A 26969-nucleotide genomic window follows, 5' to 3' on the forward strand; every position below is an offset into this window, starting at 1 on the left:
CGCCCCGCCTCCCGACTTCTGAAACCCTTAAAGGGCCGGGAGGCGCCAGCGCCAAAGGGTTAAGAATCTCTCATGCTCCTCCCAGGGAAGTAGGAGCAAAGTATGCTGGGAGTTCAGTCTCCATTTTAAGAACTCATGAGTACATGAAGGAACGTACCCTGGCATGTGTCTTGAGAAGATAGCATCACTGGTATGAGAGACTTTATGGTAGCTGTTATCTGGTTTTTTCTCAATTATGTTTTGCTTTCATACATTAATTGTGTGTATTATTGTCTGTTTACCCATAATTTCACCTCAACCCTGTTTTTTACAATAAAGCATCAGGATTTACATAGTCTGGCTTATTGGAGAGAGGCTGTTGTTAGCTTAACATACACACCCGCAGCAGTTCGCATGAACGGGGTGTGATTGTGATGCGGTGTGGAATTCACACAGAAAACGCTGACAATTCTGCACTGCATCAGTGTGAACCAGGGCTCAAGGTACATGCATTTATATGTGTTTAGCCATTGGATGCACAGATTTCTATTTTCTCTAAACACAAGTACCTGGAGACACCTAAATGCAGGCAAATGCACAGTGTGAATTATAGCTCTCATTAACAAGTTCCTCTTGTTTAGAGTGATTCTAAGGGCTCTTTCACACTGATCAGTTTTTCCAGTTAAAAAAAGCAGAAGAAAAATGCATCCCTTTAAATCCTATGGAACTCTTCACACTAGTCAGCTGTGTTTCTGGTCGCTTTCACGCTACTCCATTGGAAAAACATGGCAAAAACATATAATCTTCCAATTTTTTAAACTGAAAAACTGATCAGTGTGAAAGGGCTCTAAAGGTTCTTTTTTTTTTTTAAATACCAGACATGTTATACTTATCTTCTCTGTGTAGTGGTTTTGCACAGAGCAGCCTAGATCCGCTTCTTCTCAGGTCAGGCTTGACTAGTGCCCCCAATAGCAAGTCACTTGCTATGGGGGCCCTGGTGCGTGCTCGCCCCCGAGCCCTGCTCTATGCATCCATAAGATACATAAAGCTGTGGCTCGGCCCTGCCCCTACTTTTTCCTCATTGGCTCCCTGGTTTTGATTGACAGCAGTATTAAGCCACTGCTGTGTCTCAAACATTAAGGAGAGAGAGACCTGGGACAGCTGAGGGTCGCTGGATCGAGAGGGGGCTCAGATGGAGGCTGAGGGGGAAGCAGCATGCAAAATTTTTTTTACCTTCATGCATAAAACGCATGAAGGTAAAAAAAAACCTTCAGCCTTTACAACCACTTTAACTTAAACATCAAGAAATTGATTTGGGTTGTATAAACAAACTTTATATTTCACACTTAAAAGTAAATGCATTTAGCTGCAAAAAAGACACTGATGGCCAAAGGAAAGCATTACATACTTTCAGATACTTCCAAATGCATTTACAAATGAGCTCCAAGTGCATCTGGGCACTAGTATTTTTACGGCATGTGTGCCTGAGGACATACCATTTCAAATCACTAAATGTATGTATGTGATTGTGTGAATACGGTATAAATAGGTGTTTCCAAGAAAGCCATTCAGTCCCAGGTTTCATTTTGGTTGCTTGGTATAGTGACATGAAGAGGCCCTTAAAAACCAAAAGTCAGTAAGCAGCCTGTCCTTGCACAGAGTGCAAGTGTCAGTATTAATGTGGCTTATGTAGTTATGATTATGATAATGTTTATAAGCCTAAGTTCACACCTCAGCAGGTTCATTTGAATGGGCTGCTGTGCCTGCGTTTCCAGCAAAAAAAAGGTGCATGCACGTTTTTCAAAACGCAGCTGTTGGGAAATTGCATGGTGCTTTTGCACCATGTGATTTCCCTGTGGTTCTCACACTCACAGACCTGCTGTGGGTTGAGATGCATGGGGGTGCCATTAAGGATGAATGGAAGCCCCATGGGTCTCTACAGAGCTGCGTGATTTGGCTGCGGATGGTTGCCAGTGTGGGAACAGCTGCGATTTCCCACACCTGCAACCACCACTCAAGTGCAGTCATGTGTGAACCTAGGCTTAAGGTGGGAATACACAATTAGAAAATCCACCAATGGGTCATGCGACGACCGAGAGGCATTCGTTCATTGGTCGAAATCATGGCCTAGATTAACCAATCTAAAAAAATTGTCGGGCAATACATAGTGTTGATGTCTTCCGTACAAGTGGAAGTGATGCAGTGTGCGTATGACCTTGTAGCCACACCCTTCCGGCCAGAATGAGCGATATACACAATTACCAACAATGAGTATAATATCGTTTATTACATTACCTATATACATAAATAGTGATACATAAAATATAATCTGCAGAATTCTGGTTTCATTATCTCATTAGGCCAATCTACTTTTAACATTTGGATTTTTTGTTCATGTTTATGAAGATTCCTTGGACATAAACATCCGGGTCATCTTCTGTTTCCGCTCATGCGTGATAGCGCTTGATAGATTTGTTTCGTATGTCCGTCATACCACCGCATAGAAAATCGGTCATCATATGCGAAATGACAAAATTTTTCACTGTTGTTCAACCAGAGTTTTTAGTTCACAATATCGTTATCGGTTAAAACATCCTGCTCATCAACGAAGAGAAAATCATTTGATCAGTGGTTCCACAAAATTTTTCGTACGATTTTCTTATCGTGTGTACGGGGTATTAGGCTGCTTTCACACTGATCCCTTTTTCTTACGTTTTTTCGTTTAAAAAAAGAGGGCTAAAATCACATGACGATTAAATCCTATGGAACTATTCACACTGGTCAGTTGTGGGTGCGTTGTATTTTTCAAAGACCTGCTTGCTGCATTTTTGGTGCGGTAAAAAAATGCACCAAAAACGCACCTTCCTATTGAGATGAATGGAAAGCGCATCAAAAACACAGTAAAAATGAAGCAATAACACACAAGTTTTTTTCACCGTTTTTGCAGCTGAGCAGTGAAAGTAGCTGTCACGATATGAGTTCTCTGCCAGCCCAGTTATTAATTCCCAGTTATTAATTCCTTGTTTCTTTAATCACTCCTGGCCATAGGAAGTATACCCTCCAATTAGTATTCTACTCCTGTGTGCCAAAGGCCCCTAGCTGTAATTAACACGGCCCCTCCACATTCTGGTTTGTGTCTAAATGTATATTTCTCCCCACCGTTATCCCGTTTACAGCTGCAAATCTAATTACTGTGTTTCGTTGACCATCCTGTCCAACCTGCTTTTGCCCAAACGTGATTGTCGCTATCTCCCCTTGGAGATAGCCGGTTCGCACCTCTCCGTGGAGAAGTGCAAATCTCCTGTGGAGGATATCCGGGTCCTGGCGCCACAGGGACGCCACACGGTCCGAACGTTCGTATACTTCGCACTCTTACGAACACCGCCCGGACAAAGGCTGCGCTCATGTGAGTGCAACCCGTGTCCAGGGGGGTGTGCCTCATTGCCAAGCAATGAGGTACGCTGCCCACATGCCCACCCCGTTACCAGGGTGACCGGGAAGCGTCTAACTCCGGTTTAAGAGACCGGTGCTAGTGTCTCCTGATCGTTCGTTCTGCTGTGCAGCCACTCAGGGATCCCAGCTGTGGCGGGACTCTAGTAGCCAGACTCTGCCTGAGCCCCATTGGAGAAGGGGGACCCCAGAAGCCACATCAGCTCTGCCTGAGACCACCACACCAGACTCTGCAATCCCCATTGGGGTAGGGGGGACACCAGAAGCCACACCAGCTCTGCCTGAGACGCTGCCAGCTCTACCCAGGACTATCACACCAGCTCTGCGTGAGTGTATGTCTCCCCTGTGTTATCTAACCTGTTTAGGAACTGCCTCATACCACCCTGTTGGATTACAAACTGCTGTAGAGACTTTAACTTTGCCTTGCCCACTAAGGCTGGATTACAAAATATTTTGGGCTCTTTCTCTCTGCACTACTCCTCATTGAGTGACTGTTGTCTGTTTTAATAAAGCTTTAAGTGTTTGCCATCTGCCTTGTGTGTTCTATCCCGCCTACCCTCCGTCACAGTAGCCGAATAATGTTGATTGATAACTGTCCAGAAAGAAGGGAAAAGTCAGCGTGACACTGCTGTTCGTGAAAAGCCATGTGCTATGGCCCTGAAAAGGCTTCATGAACATGTAGGTTGTTCATTCACATGCAATAATTACCATGACCATCTAGACAGAAACCTATAAACTTTAGCATTATGATTATAGTATAAAAAACTTATAGTTATAAAAAACTTTGCGGAGCAGGGTCGGACTGACAACTCATGGGGCCCCCGGGCAATAGGGGATCATGGGGCCCCTGTGTCCTCGCCCACACCCAAAAAAGCCTATGAAAAAGCCAATGAAAGGTACCAGGGGCATCTCATGGGGCCCCCTACTGACCCCGGGCCCTCGAGCAGTCCCCGAGTGCTCGAACAGTCAGTCTGCCCCTGGAGCGGAGTATACGCCCATCTCGCTCCCTGCGTTTGTAAGATGCCAAGAATCGAGCAGGGTTCTGGGGAGGTTAATACTCGGGTGCACATCTGTACTGTTATACCATCGGTGTAACAGAGGAGCAACGCAGGACCCTGTAAAGAAGCAACAAAGTCTGTGGTATTGGGGGGACAGGACGGCAACAGCAAACCTGTCCTGCCAAGACTAGATGAGGACACACTGGTAGGTAAGTGTACCAAAATGTGCAAGTACATTGTCCATACCTGCACATAAAAGCAAGAGCCCCCTTACTCCCACCCACCAGTCTTACATTCTGCTTCAGCCCTGGTTCACACTGATACGGTGCAGAATTTGCAGTGTTTTCAGTGCAAATTCCGCACCACATCAGAATTGCACCCTGTTCATGTGAACCGCTGCGGGTATGTATGTTAAGTTAACAACACCCCGAAACCAGTCCAAAAAATGCGGTGCAATGTGCAGAATCGGATCGCATAGGTGTGAAAACGATCCGATTCTAGTGCGGACCCAAAAAAGGGTCCTGTAAGTTTTTGGTGCAGGTGTGGTCCAATTAGAACCATGCAAAATATATGGCTCCGATCGCACTGTACACAAATCGCATGTGATTTGCACAGGAATGTGGTATGGTTCCTGTGCGAATCACATGCAACATACCGCACTGCACGTATGTGAACCCAGGCTCAAGTATGGAAAAGCTATAGTGTTGCTTTTTTATTCTATTTTTTTTACATCCCAAAGGCATGTTCCTTAACCCCTTTATGACCGAGGGTAAAACAAACCTCAACACCCAGACCCAGCTCAATATCTTTGATATGTGTTAGTAAAACTGTACATATGATTGCAACTACTTTGTGTATCCAGGTGGATTATACCTTGTTTTTTAGGATAAATTGAGCTTTCATTTGGTGGTAAATAGTAACAGATATATCTTGATTTTTTTTAAATAAAGGAAAACTGGCCTAAAATAGTATAATATAAAATTTAGCAAAATATTTCTTGCTATTACCTTAAGTTACCACCAAAGAAGAGCCTAAAATAAATTCTCCAGCTCCTGACAATCAAAGCGATACCACATATGTGTATGTTAGTTGTTGTTTGCACCCGTGGTAGGGCCCAAAAACAATGGTGTACATTTTGCTTTTTTTTTTATCCTATCTAAAATACACTGCTGGTAACAATAACTGACACTTATACTAATTTAAAAAAATGCAGTTTTTAAAACCTACCTAAAATATGCTGACCCTAACCTTTGACCTTTAAACCTTACCTTGACCCTAACACTAACCCTGACACTGACCTAGATAAAGCCTCGGTCTATGTATTTTTTCCTAATTTTTTCTTTTTTTTTAATTAATATTTTTTTTAACACACTTTTGTTTGTTTACATCTTTCTCTCCATTCAGAAGAGATAGAAAAACACATTGGCGACTGCACAGTGACTGATCACTGTAATAGCCAATCAGAGGCTATCACAGCGATCAGGTGACTGGGAACTGGGAGTTCCAGGTCCCAATTGTTAGTATGAAACCCAGAACTCTCAGTGAGGGTGATGGGTTTACAAAAACCGTAAAGGGAGAGGGTTTATGCTTAGTTGTAAGGATTAGGGTAATATTTAATAAGTTTAGAAGGATTATGGGTTGGGGGCTTTTATTTGCAGTGTTTAGGGTTGGGGGCTTTTGTTTGCAGTGGGGGCTTTAGAATAGTAAGCGTTAAAGGTTTGGAGCTTCAATTTAGGGTCAAAGGCTTTAATATAGGCTTTAAAGGTCACAGACTTTTAGGGATATACAGATAGATTAGGGGCATTAGGGTCAGGAGCTTTAAGGGATGAATGCTACATTTTAGAGAGACTTAAAGTGATACTAAACCCAAGACCCTGCATTCGCTATATCCGGTCCCCCACAGTACACACAACATGGAAATGAAATTATTTTAGTAAATATAAACTGCTAAATACCTTTTCTCATCAGCAGTTAGAGCAGTCTTGTGACTTCTATTAGTATCCAGCAGAGCACTGGTTATAGCTTGTAGGATGAGTTTTCTCTAGGAAGATGGAAATCCCCTGACCTCTGTCTGGACAGTGCTGATTGGCCCAGTGCTGATTGCATGCACTCTCCCAAGAACAAAAAACTTCTCGAGCAATACACACCAAACTGAGCATGTGCATGTGACTACGGATTCAGTCTGTATCAGGTGGTCATTTGAACAAGAGGAGGGGCAGAGAAGAAAGGATCAAACAGTCTTTTTTATACAATGCAGCGGATTAACCCCTTAGGTTCCACAATGAGTATATCAAGCATGCTTTACTGCATATAGAGATTGATTTTACTGTTGTGGGTTTAGCAACACTTTAACCAGTTCCCTACCATGCTATAGCTGAAGGACGGCTACAGCTTGGTTGTCTGGTTCTGTGACTACGTCCATGGACATCATTCCAGAACGCGCCGCCTGCGCGCCCCAGCGGCTCCCACCCGGCACCACTGGTGATCACTGTGTCCTAACACAGCTGATCATGTGATACAGTAACGGCCAATCACAGTGGTCTTTTACCACGTGATCAGCTGTGTCCAATGACACAGCAGATCACCGGGTAAATACAGTTGCCGGTTGTCTGCTGCACTTTCCTCATGCTGTCACAGTGTGAGGAAGGTACTGCCAATAACTGGCAATTGTCAGAAAAGTGATCGGCAATGATCATCAGGGCACTGATGATCAGTGCCCTGATGATCAGTGCCCAGTAGTGCCTCCCACCTGTGCCACCCCCCTGTGCCCAGCAGTGCTGCCCACCTGTACCCATCAGTGCCACTCACCTGTGCCCTGCAGTGCCACCCACCTGTGCCCATCAGTGCCACCCATCAGTGCTGCCCAGCAGTGCTGGCTATCAGTGCAGCATCATCAGTGCCAGCTCTTCAGTGCCTCCTATCAGTGCCCATCAGTGCTGCCTATCAGTGCCACCTCATCAGTGCCCATCAGTGCTGCCTCTAAGTGCCCATTAGTGCTGCCTATCAGTGCAGCCTCATCAACGTACATCAGTGAAGGAGAAAAATTACATGTTTGCAAAATTTTATAATAGAAACAAAGAAAAACTTTTTTTTTTCAAATTTTTTGCTTTTTTTTGTTTATAGCGCAAAAACAAAACACCACCCAGTGGCAAGTAAATACCACCAAAAGAAAGCTCTATTGGTGTGAAAAATTTTATAAAAATGTCATATGGGTGCAGTGCTGCATGACCGTGCAATTGTCATTCAAAGTGCAACAGCGCTGAAAACTGAAAATTGGCCTGGGCAAGAAGGGGGTATAAGTGCCTGGTAGGCAAGTGGTTAAGGTTTGGAGAGTGCCTTTAGGATATGGGGCTCTAGGGGTCTGTGCTTTTGTTTAGTGGCCAGGGGCTTTACAGCAGAGTCTTTAGGCCTTTGAATCTTTTAAGGTCAGTGTTTTAGTGCCATTGATTAGGGAGAATTATTTTCAGCGGGTTTTAGTTTAGGGGGCTCTAAATGTTTGGGGGCTTTAGTTTAGGAGGCTGTCAATTGGGAAATATTGCAGTCAGGAGCTAGGGGTTTTAAGAGTTAAATCGAACCTTTCCCCCTTTCACTAAAATCACATCAGCATGTAACTCTGCATGCTGATATAGTATGTAATAATCTTACATTCATGAATTAAACAAACATTTTTTTTTGCTTACAATTACCGTTTTTTCTTTTTCCTGGTTGAGTGAGACATGGGTGATGTAACAAGGACCTCACAGGTGCATCCTGGGAAGATTCTGTCCCATGTTCCAGGAGGCACACCCAGAGGCTGAGGTCCATGAAGTAAAGGGAGACACATTTATCTGCCCTTAGTGAAAATGGCAACCTTGAGAATATGGGAAGGAAGAGAAAAATAAGGTATGCAAAGAATAAAAAGCCTTCATTTATCTATAAGTGTCTGTAGACTGCCACTACTAAACTTTTCTAAAGGTGACTTTATTATTATTATTTTTTTATAATAGTATAGTTCCTCTTTAAGGGCCTAAATTTAAGGAATTTTAAGTGTCAGGGGCTTATTCATGACATTTAAGGATCAGTAGTCCTAAGAATTGGGTACTTTAGTTTAAGGGTCAGAGTTTATGTGATTTTGTAGGAATAATTTCAGTATTTGGCATTAGGTTTAAGTGTTGATGATTAAGGGTTAGGTTTGTGGATTGGACTTTGGGTCATGGTTACGTCTCCTGACACCTGTGCGTCCTCCTCTCTCCAAGGATCGCAAGAAACCTAGTAGTAGGCAGTAAAAAAGGCATATGAAAACTATAAAAACAGTAATAGTAGCAGTAAGTATAAATAATAAAATGGTCAGTGCTGATTGGCCCTGTGACAATCACATGCACCCTCCCAAAGAACAAAAAACTCTCTAGCCATACACACTACATTGAGTATGTGCCAAGTGATTCTAGAGCTCTGTACTATCAGCAAATGGATTGGGGACTGGAAGAATGGGAGGATAAGAGGAGACTGGATCAAACATCGTTTTTATACAATGTGGAGGATTAACCCCCTAGATTCTACAACGAGTATAGTCAGCATGTTTTACTGCGTATACAGACTGATTTTACTGCTGTGGGTTTATTAACACTTTAAAGCCTAAGTTTATTTCTTTTTTAAATCAGTACAAAGTACAATACTTACATGCAATGAAAAATGGTGATTGCTGTCTTGTAGTTGAAATCTTCAGCCCCTTACCCCAGCCCCCCTTCCTTCATTCTTGGAAGCCTCACTATAGCTTTCGTCAATGAAGAGTACTCTATGAATGGAAAGTGAGTGGATGAATGAAAGGTCCTCCATTCATAAAGTGCTTTTCATTCATGGAAGCTATAGTATAGCTTCTATGAAAGCGGGGGAGGGGCAGAAAGGGCAGGCATAGTTGGAACTTTAAAAAAATAAGTCAAATCATATAGGATTGGCAAGAAGGTGAAGATGAATTCTAGAAAGTTTTATTTAGATGCGGAGTAAAAATCGTTCTAGAATGCAAGCAAGCATTCTGGAACTTTCTACAATTCATCTTCATCTTGTTGCCGATCCTATATGGTTTGATTTACTGGTTCAGCGGATGGAAATCGCAGGAGTCGCACGGTGAGATATATACTCCGTATGGAAAACATGCTATGAGGGTTGCAGCACCTATTCCTTGTATGTGTGACTTTTAAAAAGTGCCTATGATAGGTTCTGTGGCTGTAAAAAACCCTGAAGCACCAGAAAATGACAGCTATGGGAGTATGGGGGAGGGGTGGTTGTAGGAACTTTGGATTATAGCCAAGACACCAATACAAAGGACACTTCTTGGTGAATGTAAGTACTGTCCCTTGAGCTGATCTAGATAAAAGTATTAAACAACTGAACTTTTTTCTGTACAATTCTATTAAAAATGTACTAGATTGCACAATCCAAGTTTGTATCATTCTCTATGATACAAAGTATAGATGTTCGATTGCAGGTGGACATGTAGACTTATTAGGCCAGTAGTGTCTTGATTCAGCAGATACACACTGATTTGTCTCCATTAAGGAGTCTATATAGAAATGTTTTCACATAAAATTTATATAATTTTAACCCAGTATTCACAATTTGTTCCAATGGAATCCAGCAGGAAAAATGTGAATCTTGGGTAAAACGTGTAAATCTTGTATAAAGGCATCCAAAAACACATTCCAAAGTGTTTGGGATATTAAGCATTAGAAAACAGTTTTCCACTTATTTGTGAAAAATCTGTGATTTGGTATCATCTTCCTTTGGCTGATAACATTGCCATGGCAGCCAACAGAATGCTCAGCAAATTTTAGAGTAGTATAAAGTTCTATGAGGCTTATTCTATAGACAATGGAATTGTCAACAGGGCCGTCCACTGCCAGACACAAGGTGGACCTAGTTGGCCTCAGATCATCCTAACACATTCTTTCAAGTCCATCAATATTTAAATTAATGTTGTGCTTTCTGCTGTTGGCCTGCAGGGTCCCTCGGACACAGCGGATCACCGTCAATGGAAAGAGCCGAAGACATCGACTCTGTCATGTGATCAGCTGTGTCCAATCACAGCTGATCGCATGTCAATAGGGAAATGCCGATAACCGGCATTTCTCTCCTCACTAGCTGTCACGCTGACAGCTCGTGAGGAGAGAAGATCCGGTAATCGGCATTCCTCGGAGTGGACATGTACACTGATCATCAGAGCACTGATGATTAGTGTAGCCCCATCAGTGCCACCTGTCAGTGTCCATCAATGCCAGCTGTCAGTGCTCATCAATACCAGATATCAGTGCCCATCTGAGCTGCCTTTTAGTACCACCTATAAGTGCCAGTCAGTGCCACCTATCAGTGCTGGTAATCAGTGCTGCCTAACAGTGCCAGTCAGTGCCGCCTAACAGTGCCAGTCAGTGCAGCTTATCAATGCCACCTATCAGTGCCATATATGAGCGCTGCCTTTCAGTGCCCATCAGTGATGCCTGTCAACTCCTATCAGTGCCACCTACCAGTGCCTCCTCATCAGTGCCCATCAGTACCGCCTATCAGTGTCCATCAGTGCAGCCTATCAGTGCTCATCACTGCAGCCTCATTAGCACACATCAGTGAAGGAGAAAAATCACTTATTTACAAAATTTTATAACAGAAACTAAGAAAAAACATTTTTTTTTACATTTTCAGTTGTTTTAGGTTTGTTTAGCAAAAAAATAAAAAACCCAGAGGCGATTAAATACCACCAAAGAAAGCTCTATCTATCTCAAAAAAATGATAAAAATTTCATATGGGTACAGTGTTGCATGACCGTGCAATTGTCATTCAAAATGTGACTGCGCTGAAAGCTGAAAATTGGCCTGGGCAGGAAGGGGGTATAAGTGCCCTGTAGGCTAGTGGTTAAATGAAGAAATAGCACATATCATAAACTCTAGAGCAGGCCTACAATCTTGTCTTCACTAGCTTCCATTCTCATGTAGGTGGCTCTATGGATCCCATGGTCTTATATTCTGTTCCTGTGCCTCTCAGTGGAGGATTGATTAAAAAGTTTTGCCTGAAAGTCAACTGTAAAAATATACTAGGGATCAGGATTAAGGGAAAAACAATAGCATGCACTAATAGTATAGGGATGGGGCTTTATGCAAATTGTAGCATTAAAATAAAAAATATTTAATAATAAAATTATTGATCCCTGCATTTAATTGTAATTCCACAGAAACAGGGGGAATGCATATATTGTAGGCTGGGAGTTGTTCCACTAAGACAAGTGAAATGCATTTATGAAGTACAAGTATTTCTAAAGAGGCAGAAGAAATGCAAGTCAGAGATAAATTAAATGCCAATGGGTCATGATCTAAACATCTGTAAACTGTACTAGTCGAATCAGGGGCGGACGGACAACTCATGGGGCCCCCGGGCAATAGGGGATCATGGGGCCCCTGTGTCCTTGCCCAAACTCAAAAAAGCCTATGAAAAAGGTACCAGGGGCATCTTATGGGGCCCCCTACTGACCCTGGGCCCTCGGGCAGTGCCCGAGTTTCCAAATGGTCAGCCCGCCCCTGAGTCGAATAGTGCATTCCATCTATTTGGTGTGTGATTATTAAAGGTGCATGCAGTGGGTATAGTTATATGTATATTCTCCTCCCCACACGTCATCTGCAGAACTCTGCTTCAACAAGGGTGCTCTGATTGAATAGTGGTTTGCCAGGAGGTTTGGCATAGATACATCCTATGCAGTGTATCTGATTGGTAAGATCCATTGTAACCATTGCAGGAAAGACTGGAGAGGAGGGACTAATCAGGGAACATGCTCCTGCTTTACAGGTTTGAGTACAAACACCATCTCACAAACAGATCAATGTAAACTGGCTCTATTTCGTCTAAGGATCACAGGAGTGCAGTCCATTTTACACTCCTGTGACCCATTTTCAGCTGGCGCTAGACGAAAGCCCACTGTCGATTGACATCTCTCAGCCGGTCCAGGCTCCGGATCAATCCTGACTTTATGGTTGGGATTCCTGGACTGGCAGCTGGCTCAACCTCTCAGCAAGCCACTGAGAGCTTGAGCCAGCCGGTCTTTCGCTCTCCACAGCCTGGCTCTCTGCCCACTGAAAACCGAACGATCAGCAGTCTTTGATCGCTCAGTTCTCAGCCTTAGAAGCAGCAGGGCACAGATACAGCATCTGATCGATGCTGCATCCACCTAGGTAAGTATACCGGTTTGTTTTTTCTTAAATCCTTTAGTTTTCTGTTAAATATTGGGATACATATGTAATCATTTCAATTTGACATTTAGTACTTATTGGTTTCCATGGCCGACACTTTCTGAAAACACTAGATGCCTGATTGTCTCTGGCTTCAATACTTTGAGACAATGTCCTGGAGCAAGCATGCAGATCAGGAAAGTCAGAACTCCTTACCTGTATGCCTGTCCCAGGTCAGTAACTTATAGCAGAACGTCAGTCCCACTTAAGGGGTGGCAGGGTCAACATAATGATGTACAATGATCCACCGCTTTGCCCATCCGTCGACTTCTGGCAGGGCTAGTCAGGACATCTGTGCATGCACAGGTGATTTTTCATGCACGCACAAAGACAGGGAAGGTTTCGGACTTCCCTGGTAGCAGTGTTGAGGAAACCCCATGCGTACACAGATGGCCAGGGAACCGACAGACACATGCTGATGTGCCGCAGGGCTCTCTTGGGACCAGATGTCTGTATGACTATTACTCAGGGTAGCTGCACTTCAGGTAAATGTTCTTAGGAGGACACCCGATATTTCTGATATCCATATCCCAGGATATTCCATGATTTCTGGTGCATACTCAAGTGTCATTAGTAATGTTAACAGGATAAAAAGTTTTAACAGAAACACATCTGAGATGATATCACATATAGATAAGGTATAACTGGTTTATACCAAAGTTTGTGCTCCAGACTTCTAATGAAACACACGAGTGTAAGTCTGCAAATGACAGTTAAAGATATGCTATGGAGATTATTATCTGAAATAGTTCAATCAAGATTAAAAGGCTTTGTATACCACAGCATTCAGTGCATAACTCAAGACAGAAGCTTACTTTGACTAGCATGTGCTGCAGAATGTGAAATATGTGTCCTGATAACCTGATCTTACTGACCTTACTCATAGTTCTACAGTTCATCCTCACCTTGTTGCCGATCCTATATAATTGACTTACTGGTTCAGCAGACGGAGACGTCAGGAGTCGCACGGTGAGATCTATGTTCCTTCTGGAATATGTTATGAGGGTTGCAGCACTTATCTTTTGCATGTGTGAATAAGTAAGTGACAATTATCTTGTTTTTGGGCGTCCTAACATATAAGATCCTGTATAATGGCAACACATATTAGAGTCATCCCAGAAACAGTATAATCCATACCTGTTCTTCAATGATTTAACAATTTGTAACTTTACATATACTGTGAGTAATGTAATTTGCTTTGCCTCTATTGGTTTATGCAGCATCAATGTGATCACATGTACATGTTTTCTTTATTCATATCTATATTAAGGCGGAAATCCACCCAAAAGGGGAAGTTCCGCTTTAAGCCTTTGATCCCCATTAAGGATTGGCACCTTTGGGGAGTGAGGGAGGGGGGGGAACGGGTACCCGAATTTGACAGATTCCCACTGCGATCGCCTAGGCAATTGGAAGCGGAAGTTGTCCTCCCCTCCTCCATCCCCGTAGTCTTCTGGGACACATGACAGGACCCAGAAGACTATGGGGCCATTCACAAAGTGTGGCGCTTCTTGCACATGCGCAGTGGGCACCTGGCTGTGAAGCCACAAGCTGTCACAGCCGGGTGTCCACACTGAAGATGCCGGCACCAGGGGAGAAGACGGCCAGCGAAACCAGCCTAGGCAATTGGAAGCGAAAGTTGTCCTCCCCTCCTCCCTCCCCGTAGTCTTCTGGGACACATGACAGGTCCCAGAAGACTATGGGGCCATTCACAAAACGTGGCAGTGGGCACCTGGCTGTGAAGCCACAAGCTGTCACAGCCAGGTGCCCACACTGAAGATGCACCAGGGAGAGAAGATGGCCAGTGAAACCAGCGGCGGGGGCACCATGGGATCGTGGGACAGGTAAGTTGCTGTATTTTAAAAGTCAGCAGCTACAGTTTTGTAGCTGCTGACTTTTATTTTATTTTTTTAGAACTATATTCTTCAGAAATGCAATTTCCTTATTTAATCAAGAATGTATATTGCACAAAACCAAAGTGGTGCTTGTCCTATCAATCATATATGCATATATCAGTATTTGACAACAAATGTGTATGGAAAATATCTCACACATAAGCATCTCACCAAAAGGCACCAGATCCAGTTTTATTACATTCAGAAACAAGAGATCCTAAATAAAAAAATATATAAAACATGTAGAGTACTTTGGAGAATGAAAACACCTGGTAGATATTTACCCAAGGCTCCTGGAGTGTATTTGGGTACTGAGAGGCTGAAGTTCCCCCAAGAGGTTATAGATAATCACAGTTTTGGAGTGAAGTAAGGAGAACGATACTTTGTTACAGTTTTGGGGAGAAGAAAGACTTGAGACTGTGTTGGCTGTACATTGCCCTTCTCTGCAGACAGTCACTTTCAGCAGGTCATGTGATCAGAGGTCCTATTATATTCCACATGTGCGTTGCAGAAAAGGCAAAGGAATCAGTCCAGGCAGGTCTCTTGATTGTCAGGTGTAAACCCTTGTCTAGTATCATATATTCTGAGCAGCAGAGATTCTCTTTGAATAGAAAGTTCAGACTGATAATAATTTCAGGTACCTCATTCTGGTGTACATAGTGTCCTTTGCAACCATCTTGCGAAGCAGACTATCACCTATAGTACATATAGTAAGTTGCCAGGGAATTAAGACACAGACACACACACACACACACACTTGGATCGTAGATTAACTCTTACATAAGGTGCACAGACATTAGGTCACATGACACATCAGGGCCACTATTCCCTCTGCTCACAGGGGGAGCTAATACAGCAATAAAGGGCACTGTATGGAGTGGAGATCAGGAACAGGTCCACAGTACAACGCAGAGACTGAGTTAAACGGACAATGCACGACTGTCACGACTGTGTCACAAAACACAGACAAAGTATAGCACTGACTGAGTGATTATACCCTGGGATACCACTATTACCTGAGGGCAATGGAGACAGGAAATACAATAGTCGGCACTGTCTATGTGCACAGCAATGTGTATGCACATGCACACACTCTCAAATATACATATACACAGGTGCACATACATCCAGGATCCATCTATCTCTCTGCCAATCTGTTCAGCAAGGTCTTGACAGCATGTCTGAACAGTAGCAGTGGTGTGAATTTTTCATGTTAACGGAAGGGGCTCAAGCATGAGCTTCATCAACAGCTTCCGACTCTGGCTTGTAGATTGGTGCTCTCTGCTCTTTGGTTTCTTCACTGACATCATCATCCTTGCTATCTGTCTGAGGATAAACAACCACACAAAGCTTCTGGCCAGCACGTGTCATTGCATCTAGGGAATAAAAAACACAGGAAAATACATAAAAGTAAATCAACTCATTCAGTTTAACATAGAAATAAAAGGTAAAACGTGCGTATAAAAAACATTATAAATGCCATTTTCCCTTTTTTATAAAAAAAAGTGATCACATTCCCTCTGTTCTCAGCTGCATAAGGAGCTTAGAGAGCTGGGGAGGAAGAATACCAAAACGCTGACCTTCCCAGTAAATGGATGTGGAATGGGGGGGCATGTTAGCACAAATCTCATCATTGGAGAAGAGCAAGCTGAGTTTCCAGCACAGCCAGAAAACTGACCACCTCATGCCTAATATGGTCAGTGTTTAATAGGAGAGCAGAGAGACTGGTAAATACCAAGGTTTTCACACAAACGAAGCAATAATGCTTGGTACAACAGGCACATATCAGGAATATGAAATGTTGGGGTAACATACTCTTTCATTCAACATCCTGACCATTAAACCAGAAAACAATTTGTAGGAAACTCCATTCCATAACTCTTGCCATAAAGGTAATTATCTCTCCTTGTCCACTTGCCCTCCGGAAGATTTACCCCCCTTCATGGCCAGGCTACTTTTTGCTATACAGCGCTGCGCTACTTTAACTGACAATTACGTGGTCGTGCAACACCAATACAATTTATATCATTTTTATTCACACAAATAGAGCTTTCTTTTGGTTGTATTTGATCATCACTAGGGTTTTTATCGTTTGCAATATAAATGAAAAAAAAAAAAAAAACAATATTTTTTACTTTTTGCTATAAAACATATCCAATAAAAAGCTACTCTGCCGATCATGAAGTCCCAGCCATGAATTGCCGGAAATGGTGATTAACACCTACAGGAACCAATGGCAGCGCGGGTTGGACAGCGTGCGTGCCCCCTACCCGGAGATGCTAAATCATGTCAATATTTGTGATTTTGTGCACAGCGGCCGTACTATAGCAGTAAAACTGCTACAGGGCATTCAGCAAGTGTTTATACAAAGAGATATGAAGGCATTTCTACATTTCATGGACAGCTTAATGCTATAGTACCATATTTTTCTATATTGTCCCCCTCTGGCACAATAAGATATATAATTAATAGATCCACCATGTACAAATGTAGTTTTAAGAAGAGGTCTTCTTGTTCTAGAGATCTCCACTTATTTTATGGCTATAAAAGTCACTTCTATGACCATTATCTACAGACTTTGCTTGATTCTTTATATTGTCATTTAATGTTCTGCTTTAATCTATTTCCAAGCTCGGTCTGATCCCATCCTAACACAGGTTATCTAAACCCAAGAACAAAATGTAATATATTTCAATGTATCAGTCCTTTGATGAGTTGACTGTGTAGCACCCTCCTAGTCAGCTAGGGGGAGCTAGACTCTAATTGCCAGCTAGGAGGGCTAAGTAGCAGCCTGGGTGTGATAGCTAGCAGGGTCAAATTTAGGTCAGAGATGAGAGGCTCTGCAGGCAAGCTCTCTGGGATTTCCCCCTGCTCTAGAACTTTGGAGAAAGATATGGAAGCAGTGGGCGGAGGTGAGAAGGCATGTAGTTCCGGGCACCAAGCAAGTATTTTATTTCCAACCTTTAGTCCTGCTGCGGGCAAGCAGCAGGGCTCACCTGTCAGGTGGAAGCATTCAGGCCGCCTTTTGCTTCCATACAGTGCCAGCCTCTCCCCCCCCCCCCCCGTGTGAACCTCCTCCCTCCCACTGTCTCCCGGGCTCCAATTGCCCATCTGCGGGCCTGGGACCAGCTCAAGACCGTCGGCTAGAGGGGAGGGAGGAGAGCGGACATGTCCACTCCACTCCCCTTCTTGTCCTTATGTTATGATGTCACCTCCGGGTCCCCGTTGAGAGATTCCCAGCCATGGAATCTGCACTGCACTGTACTGCATTACATTCAGTGGAGCACAGGGAAGCTATCCAGGGTCTTCTAGACCTGGGATGTCTCAATCAAGAGAACCTGTCACCAAAAGTTATCATATCCCCTATGTGTTGAAAAAAAAATTAAGTAGAAAAAAAAGGGTTTTTTTTTTAAATTGTACAAAAAGAAAGTTACACCCAAGCACATAACATCACCCCCCCCCCCAAAAAAAAAAAAAATTGAGGCCCCCCCCACATATACGCATGTACAAACGTAAAAGCACATGCTGGGGAGCCTATGCATGAAAGTGTCGATTGTGATACACAGGACACATAATGAGAGCAATAATTCTAGCAACAGACCTCCTCCGTAACACTATACTGATGACCTATGAGGAGCTTCAAAAGCATCACCTATAGAAAATATAGGGTACTGAAGTTCGTCGCCATTTTATGAGCCCGCAGAAATTTAAGGTTTGACATGTTGGATATCCATTTACTCGCTGCAACCTCATCTTTTATATATTACAAAAAAATAGGGTATTTTATTGCTTTTTTTTGTGCCCTAAAATTAACTTACTTGCATTTTTTACTGAAATGCTATGGTAATATCATGCAACATAAAAAATTGGAACTACCACTATTTTATTCTCTAGGTTCTCTGCTTTCAGAAAATATATCATGTTTGGGGGTTTTGTGTAATCTTCAAGCCTAAAATTATTTTTTTAAATTTGTGCAAAAAAAAAAAAACGCAAAAACGGCTCTAACAGTGAAAGGGATAAAGGATAAGGATACTCCCCTTTCCTGAGGAGCAGCCAATTGGTGCTCATTACACTGCAGGGTCTCTCTCCTCCCTGCCAGTCCCTGGGTGTGGTGCTGGAGACAGGCAGGGAGGGGAGGAGGAGATAAACAGCGCAATGTTAAAATTATTACACGTTTAAGTCGCCATAAAACCCATTTTGTTTTTAAAACATTCCTAAAATCACCTCTGATTTAAATACGGTTTTGGTTAAAAAAATGTTTTTTTTGATCAGGACAAGTAGATTGTCATGAGGGACAAGCAGATTGGGACACCGATTTAGTCCCTGGACTTTTTAAAAAAATTTCCACACCCCTGTGAGAAGGACATAAATCAAATCCAATGTTTTAAAAGTAAGGTATGAAGAGGAGGAGGATGAAAGTAGAGGAGGAGGATGAAAGTGAAATGACAACTCACCAACAAAGTTATTGAAGCACTGGGGCTTGTTTTGCCAATGGACTCCCAAGAAATAGACAGGGACTCCAGTAAGCATGATGGCCAAACCAATGCCACAGACAACAGGCTCAGACCACAAGCTGAACACAAGCAAGAAGGCCCAGAAGAGGAGGTAGATTACTGGGAAAATGAGGTTAACCTGTTGAAAAAAGAGAGTAATTATTGTACACAGTTATTGAAAAGAGTACTTTTCTGCTTTTACACATCTCTTATAGATGCATCATAATGCAACGTTTTACAGAGGTTCTAGATTTCCAAGACTTTAGCATTTACCTTATTTCCTGCCAATTCTTACAACCTTCCCTACCTAATATCTGTGCATCTATTTTTTTCAACCAACAGAATAAAATAAAAGTGTACTTATTGAGCTATGGGGTTGATTTACAAAAAACTGAAGAGTGCAAAATCAGGTGTAGCTGTACATGGCAGCCAATCAGCTTTAAACTTCAGCTTGTTAAATTACTTGGACAAAAAAAATGGAATCTGTTTGGCTTCTATGCAGAGCTGCTTGCACTCTCCAGTTTTAGTAAATCAACTCCTATGTGTTATGTACTTTTGGTTGACAAATGAATGTCCCAGAAGAGGATAGTCCACCTATAACACTGATAACGTCTCATTCATGGCAACACATGACGGATGAACAACACAAGATGGCCATATGATTCACTCATCTATCATGTTTGGAGCCCTTAACCACTTCCAGTCCGGACACTTTTACCCCCTTCCTAACCAGGGCAATTTTCAGCTTTCAGCGCTCACAATTTGAATGACAATTGCGCGGTCATGTAACACTGTACCCATATGAATTTTTTACCATTTTTTTGAGACAGATATAACTTTATTTTGGTGGTATTTATTCACCGCTGGGATTTTTATTTTTTTTGCTATGTAAATGAAAAAGTCCAAAAATTTTGAAAAAAAAGTGTTTTTCTTATAAAATTTTGCAAATAAATAATATTTCATCATAAATCTTGGCCAAACTTTATTCCGTTATCTTTTTAGTAAAAAACAAAATTAAGCCAAACATTTTTTTTTTATACTATTATTTATTTTATTATTTATTTTACATATTGTCACCCTAGCAGTACAGTGTCACCATGGTGACACTGTACTACTTTTGGGGGGTGATGAAGATTTTTTTTTTTTTACACTGATTGCTTTTACACCCATATAGGATGTAAAAGCAATCATTTATCTTTCTCTCTGTCTGCATTCTTGCAGCCATTGAGAACTACTGAGTGAGCTGTGATTGGTCACAGCTTGTCACATGGTACAAGGCTGTTGTGAATAGCCGTGTACCATGTGACCTCTGTGATTATTCACAGATTCTATAAGTAGTAAGCAATGATGTCACAAGTGACATCTTGCTTACTACTTTGCATGTGATCACTGATTGGCCAATCAGTGATCACATGATCAGGACCTCGTCCAACGATCGGTGTTTCACTGTGTCCAGAGGACACAGCGGGCACCGGATCGCGGTGCTGCACGCTCCCGGGGAGTGCGCACAAGCAGGGTGCAGGAAGGCCGTTTATAAACAGCCACCCGACCCTGCACTGCCACCGTCCAGCCGTTTATATACAATGGCCGGTCGGGAGGTGGTTAAAGCTAATGTGTAGCTAAACAAAAAACAGGCTAACTTTAATGGTGATCCAACTAGTAGCACGTTCACCTTTTATTCACTCCTCCATTTGTCTAAAAGAAGCAAAATAAAATATCTGGAACTTCTAAATATGATGTAATATATGAATCACTCATCACAGCACTTGTGTTGGGCAATGGCTGATCCCAGTGCTGTGACATGGAGGCAGGGATAGAATCCTCAACCCTGTGTGTGCTCTAGGTTGCAGATAACTTTCCATGTCTCCTGACTGGGAAGGGGAACAACAAGGGAGTGAGAGAATGGCAAGTACAATACGTGCATCTAGAACAAGCAGTAGTCAAATGAAACTGTTCCTTTTCCCTGAATTGGTCAATCACAGCTTACCTTTAAAATGTATCTTTTTTGCCTTTTAGGTATTCCACTTTTACTATGTCTCACTTACCTTGATTGGTCGAGGAATGTCTGGCTGCTTCCATCTTAAGACAATTTGACCAGCCACAGTAACCCCATAGAACAGGTAATTGATAAAGCCAACGTAATTAATCAGAGTATACATGTCACTGGTTACCAGCATCAGCAGAGTAGAGAGGCACTGTGGGAGAAAATGAGTATTAGTTAAGATGGCTAATAAAACTCTGTCTCTGTTCTGTACAGCAAAGGCACACAAGAAAAGCAAAAGAAGGGGTGTGGAAGCTAAACTGGAAGGGCAGATGTTATGCAAACAACAGTAGTGTAGTAAAACCAAGGGATTACCGTGAAAAGCAGTGCTGGGATTGGAGTGCACCGTTTGATGTGGATCATGGCCAAAATACTTGGAAGATGACCTTCTCTTGCACCCGCAAAAAACAGTCTATGGAAAGAGTAGTCTTGTTTGAGTTAATTCAAGTATGACATTTCAACATGTGCAGTCAGTAATTACACTCATATCATCGAAGTACAATTTAAAAAAAACAAGCCATATTTACACGACCAATACATTGCTTTTGGTGGGCTTTACATAATAGACGGGCCATCATTAGTACAAATTTAAAAATGTTACAAATGTGATATTCCAGTGTCAGCATGTGACATTTATGACTACTGCCTGGATTTTCCTGATGACCCACTGTTTAAAATATGCTTTGCTTCTTTCAGGAAACAAGTGGAATGCCATTTAATAGCTTTTTTGTAGTTTTGAACCAAATGAGACAAGAAGTGAGAAGGAATCTGGAGACACATATAGTAATGAAAACACATTTTGATTTTTATTATTGGTACTTATATAGCACCAACAATTTACATATATTTTGTACATTCACATCAGTCCCTGCCCTCAAGGAACTTACAATCTAAGGTACCAAACTCACATTCATATATACACATTCTAGGGCCAATTAAGACAGCAGCCAATTAACCTACCAGCATGTCTTTGGAGTGTGGGAGGAAACCAGCATACCCGGAGGAAACCCACACAGGCACTTGAAAACATGCAAACACCAGGCAAATAGTTACATGGTTGGGATTCAAACTGATTGTGCTACCAGGAGGAAGTGGTAACCACTTAAAGTGTTACTAAACCCACAACAAAATCAGTGCGTATATGCAGTAAAGCATGCTTGTTATACTCATTGTGGAAGGGGTTAATCCTCTGCATGATGTTTTATCCTGTCTTCTCTGATCCTCCCCTTCTTCTACTGTCCCCAATCCATCTGTTGATAGAACAAAGCCTTGGGGGCAAGTTGCACATGCTCAGCTTGTTGTGTATTGCTAGAGAGTTTTTTTTTCTTGGGAGAGTGCATGTGATAAGTACAGGGCCAATCAGCGCTGTCCAGACAGAGGGGTCAGGGGTTATGCAGCCTCATATGACAATCAGAGGTTAATGAAAACTCTTCCTACAAGCTTTAACCAGTGCTCTGATGGACACTGATAGAAGTCACAAGACTGATCTAACCGCAGATGAGAAAGGGTATTTAGCAGCTTATGTTTACTAAAATAATTGCATTTCCATATTCTGTGTACTGTGGGAGACAGTTTAAGCTGGTCATACATTATACAATTTTCTTGGTTTATCACCTCTCTTCATTTTATACTGTTGTCTGCATCCTGACTTAGAGAGATTTTCACCTCGGTACCTGTACCTACAACAGTTATTGAGAAAGTAAAGGGGAAATCTTTGGAATAGTAACACAGACAGCAGTATAAACCGACAGATGTTCTAACCCTACTCCACTCTATGCAAAATGACAAAAAAATTGGCTAGTTTCCACCTTAACAAGCCATCAGGAAAGAGTGACTGAGCTGTAGTCTAATGGCTGCTGACATCCAAGTGATCATTAGATCTGTATTCACAGTACTCTTGGTTCATTTGCAAGCTGTAATTCCTGAACCTTATATATGTTATTGTCAATGTGTGAAATTCAGTATTGTATATTATGCCTAGGAAATTTATAGAATGACAAAAATGGGATGTCAAAGTGTGAAATGCTTAAAATCATATAAACCTCAGACATGAAATATTAACACAGCATATCCCTCTACAGTGTGTACTTGTTTCAATCCACAGCACTTAGTGTCATTTCTGTCTGCTGCTTCATTCCTCTGCTATCAGCATGAATCACTTCTGACAAGTTTATCAGACACAGAGAGAAAAAAGGTGACAGGGGAGGGATCTTCAACACACAGCCTGTGAAAAACAACCACAGCTCTGTTCCTGTGTGAAGGGGGTGTGTCCCTTCCCTCCAATCAACTCTCAGAGCTCTCCTCACTAAGCTCTGCAGTGTGTAATTTCAGCTCTCTGTCCCTGGTTTCTGAAAGCTCAGACAAGCTATATAAATTCTGCACTTTGAACTGATGTAAAGAACAGAAGACTTCAGATAACCAGGTACAACTATGTAGGATTATTTGTATCTATATATCACCTGAGGCCAGTCCCTTCACTGAGTATATGTAAGGGTTTACAACCACTTTAATATTTCACACATTTCCTAGGCATTTTATGCCAAAAGGCAAATCCGCGTGGTAGAAAATACTGGCCTTCCTCGTTGCAACAAAAGGTCAATCCTGGTCTTTTTCTGTTTTTCCAGTAAAAAAAAGTCCTGTATTTTATTTTGTATTTCTTCTTTCATAAATGTCTTTTTTCAATTTTTCATGACTCTCTTTTCATACTTTGCATAAATACTACTTGTCATTCTGTATAATGTCTGGTATTATCTACAATGCTCAGGGAAATATACAGCATATTAACAAACCACTGAAATTCCATGTTTGCCTAAAAGTATCATGCATTGTATAGATTGCTTAGGCCATTGGTCTCCAAAACTGTGGCCCTTTGCTTGCCTCTATCTTGCCCTCGGAGTACTATTCCTCCCACTGATACCAACAAGAAGACACCATTTCTTCCACTGGTACCAACTATGGAGCATTTTTCCTTCTGCTGACACCAATGATGGGGCACAATTCCTCCCACTGATATAAACAATTAGGTGCTATTCCTTCAACTAATACCAAGGAAGGGGCACTATTCCTCCCACTGATACCAATGATGGAGCACTATTTCTCCCACTGTCACCAATGATGGAGCACTATTTCTCCCACTGTCACCAATGATGGGGCACTATTTCTCCCACTGTCACCAATGATGGGGCACTATTCCTCCCACTGTCACCAATGATGGGGCACTATTCCTCCCACTGACACCAATGATGGGGCACTATTCCTCCCACTAAGACCAATGACTGGGCACTACTCCTCCTTCCACTGACTATAAGCACTATGTCATTTGTTTAACTCCTACTGACGCTGGGGCATTTTCTACTCCCACTGGCTACTCCGGCCCTCCTAAAGTCTGAAGGACAGTAAACCGACCCTTTGTTTAGAAAGTTTGGAGACCCTTGGCCTAGGCATTCTATACAATGGCTGCTTTTCACACATTGCTGGTAACATATATAATAATAAAGAGGAGAAATTTAATGTTATTTGCCCTATGTCACATGTTTCTTCAGAAAGTGTTAAGAAAGTAGAATGGGTAATGTTTGGTTAATGTCAGTAACTTAATTGTCACACTATACAATCGACTTTGGCAAACTGATACTTCTAGATCAGGTGTCTGCAAACTTTCTAAACAAAGGGCCAGTTTACTGTCCTTCAAACCTTAGGGGGCTGAACTGTGGCCAGTGGGAGAAGAAAATGTTCTGGAGTCAGTGGGAGTAAACAATGCCCCATCATTGGTGTCAATGGGAGTCATAGTGCCCTATTATTAGTATCAATAGTGCTCCATCATTGGTATTAGTGGGTGGAATAGTGCTCCATTGATGGTATCAATTGAAGAAATAGTGCCCCATCATTGGTGTCGTGGGAAGAATAGATTCTCATTGTCAGTGGCAGGAACTGTGCCACATTGATGCGGACAGTGGGAGGAATAATGCCTCAAGGGCCAGATAAAAGCAAGCAAAGAGCCACATCCAGCCCTCGGGCCGCAGTTTGGAGATCTGTTCTAGAGAGTAAGGTATAATGTACACTATACTGCCAAAAGTATTGGGACACCCTTCCAATCATTGGATTCAGGTGTTCCAATCACCTTCATGGCCACAGGTGTATAAAATCAAGCACCTAGGCATGCAGATTGCTTCTACAAAACTTTTTTGAAAGAATGCATGCGTGGTACCATGATAGGTTGCCACCTGTGCAATAAGGCCATCCATGAAATTTCCTTGCTACTAAATATTCCACAGTCAACTGTTAGTGGTAATATAACAAAGTGGAAGCAACTGGGAACAACAGCAACTCAGCCACGAAGTGGTATGCCACGTAAACTGACAGAGTGGGGTCAGCACATGCTGAAGCGCACAGTGCGCAGATGTTGCCAACTGTCTGCAGAGTCAATAGCTAAAGACCTCCAAACTTTGTGTCGCCTCCAGATTAGCACAACAGTGCATAGAGAGCTTCAAGGAATGGGTTTCCATGGCCGAGCAGCTGTATCCAAGCCTTACATCACCAAGTGCAATGCAAATGTCAGATGCAGTGGTGTAAATCACACTGCCACTGGACTCTAGAGTAGTTGAGATGTGTTCTCTGGAGTGACAAATTACACTTCTCTATCTGGCAATCCAATGGATGTGTCTGGGTTTGGGGGTTGCCAGGAGAACGGTACTTGCCTGGCTGCATTGTGCCAAGTTTAAAGTTTGGTGGAGGGGGGATTATGGTGTGGGGTTGTTTTTCAGGGCTTGGGCTTGGCCCCTTAGTTCCAGTGAAGGGAACTCTTAAGGCGCCAGCATACCAAGACATTTTGGACAATTTCATGCTCCCAACTTTGTGAGAACAGTTTGGGGATGGCCCCTTCCTGTTCCAACATGACTGTGCACCAATGCACAAAGCAAGGTCCATAAGGACATGGATGAGCCAGATTGGGGTGGAGGAACTTGACTGGCCTGCACAGTCCAGACCTCAACCTGAAAGAACACCTTTGGGATGAATTACAGTCAGGTCCATAAATATTGGGACATCTACACAATTCTAACATTTTTGGCTCTATACACCACCACAATGGATTTGAAATGAAACGAACAAGATGTGCTTTAACTGCAGACTGTCAGCTTTAATTTGAGGGTATTTACATCCAAATCAGGTGAACGGTGTAGGAATTAGAACAGTTTGCATATGTGCCTCCCACTTGTTACTGAAGGGAAAATGCCCCCAAAACAAGCAGGAACTGAAGACAGTTGCAGTAGAGACCTGGCAGAGCATCACCAGGGATGAAACCCAGCGTCTGGTAATGTCTATGCGTTCCACACTTCAGGCTGTAATTGACTGCAAAGGATTTGCAACCAAGTATGATAAAGTGAAAGCTTGATTTATGATTATTATTCTGTCCCATTACTTTTGGTCCCTTAACAAGTGGGAGGCACATATGCAAACTGTTGTAATTCCTACACCGTTCACCTGATTTGGATGTAAATACCCTCAAATTAAAGCTGACAGTCTGCAGTTAAAGCACATTTTGTTAGTTTCATTTCAAATCCATTGTGGTGGTGTATAGAGCCAAAAATGTTAGAATTGTGTCGATGTCCCAATATTTATGGACCTGACTGTAGAGCGGAGACTGTGAACCAGGACTTCTCATCTGACATCAGTGCCTGACCTCACAAATGCGTTTCTGGAAGAAAAGTCAAACATTCCCATAGACACACTCTTAAACCTTGTGGACAGCCTTCCCAGAAGAGTTGAACCTGTTATAGCTGTAAAGGGTGGGCCAACTCAATATTGAACCCTATGGACTAAGACTGGGATGCTATTAAAGTTCATGTGCGTGTAAAGGCATTGGTCCCAATACTTTT

The 26969-nt window shown here is 42.4% G+C and overlaps 1 protein-coding gene across 1 annotated transcript in view; it reads right to left on the reverse strand.

Moving 5' to 3' along the window:
* Positions 1-14729: 14729 nt before the first annotated feature.
* The window catches only part of SLC7A8 (solute carrier family 7 member 8), an 83450-nt gene continuing 71210 nt past the window's right edge, over positions 14730-26969 (reverse strand). The window contains exons 9-12 of the mRNA XM_089677863.1: positions 21412-21508; positions 21101-21250; positions 19017-19194; positions 14730-15938 (exon numbers count right to left, since the gene is read on the reverse strand). Of these exons, the coding sequence (XP_089533989.1) occupies positions 15790-15938; positions 19017-19194; positions 21101-21250; positions 21412-21508 (574 nt within the window). The 3' untranslated portion in view covers positions 14730-15789. The remainder of the gene's footprint in view (positions 15939-19016; positions 19195-21100; positions 21251-21411; positions 21509-26969) is intronic.

Source organism: Staurois parvus, unplaced genomic scaffold (assembly GCF_062004578.1).
Source record: "Staurois parvus isolate SC_StPar_1 unplaced genomic scaffold, SC_StPar_1.0 ptg000193l, whole genome shotgun sequence".
In the NCBI taxonomy this organism is placed as follows: domain Eukaryota; kingdom Metazoa; phylum Chordata; class Amphibia; order Anura; family Ranidae; genus Staurois; species Staurois parvus.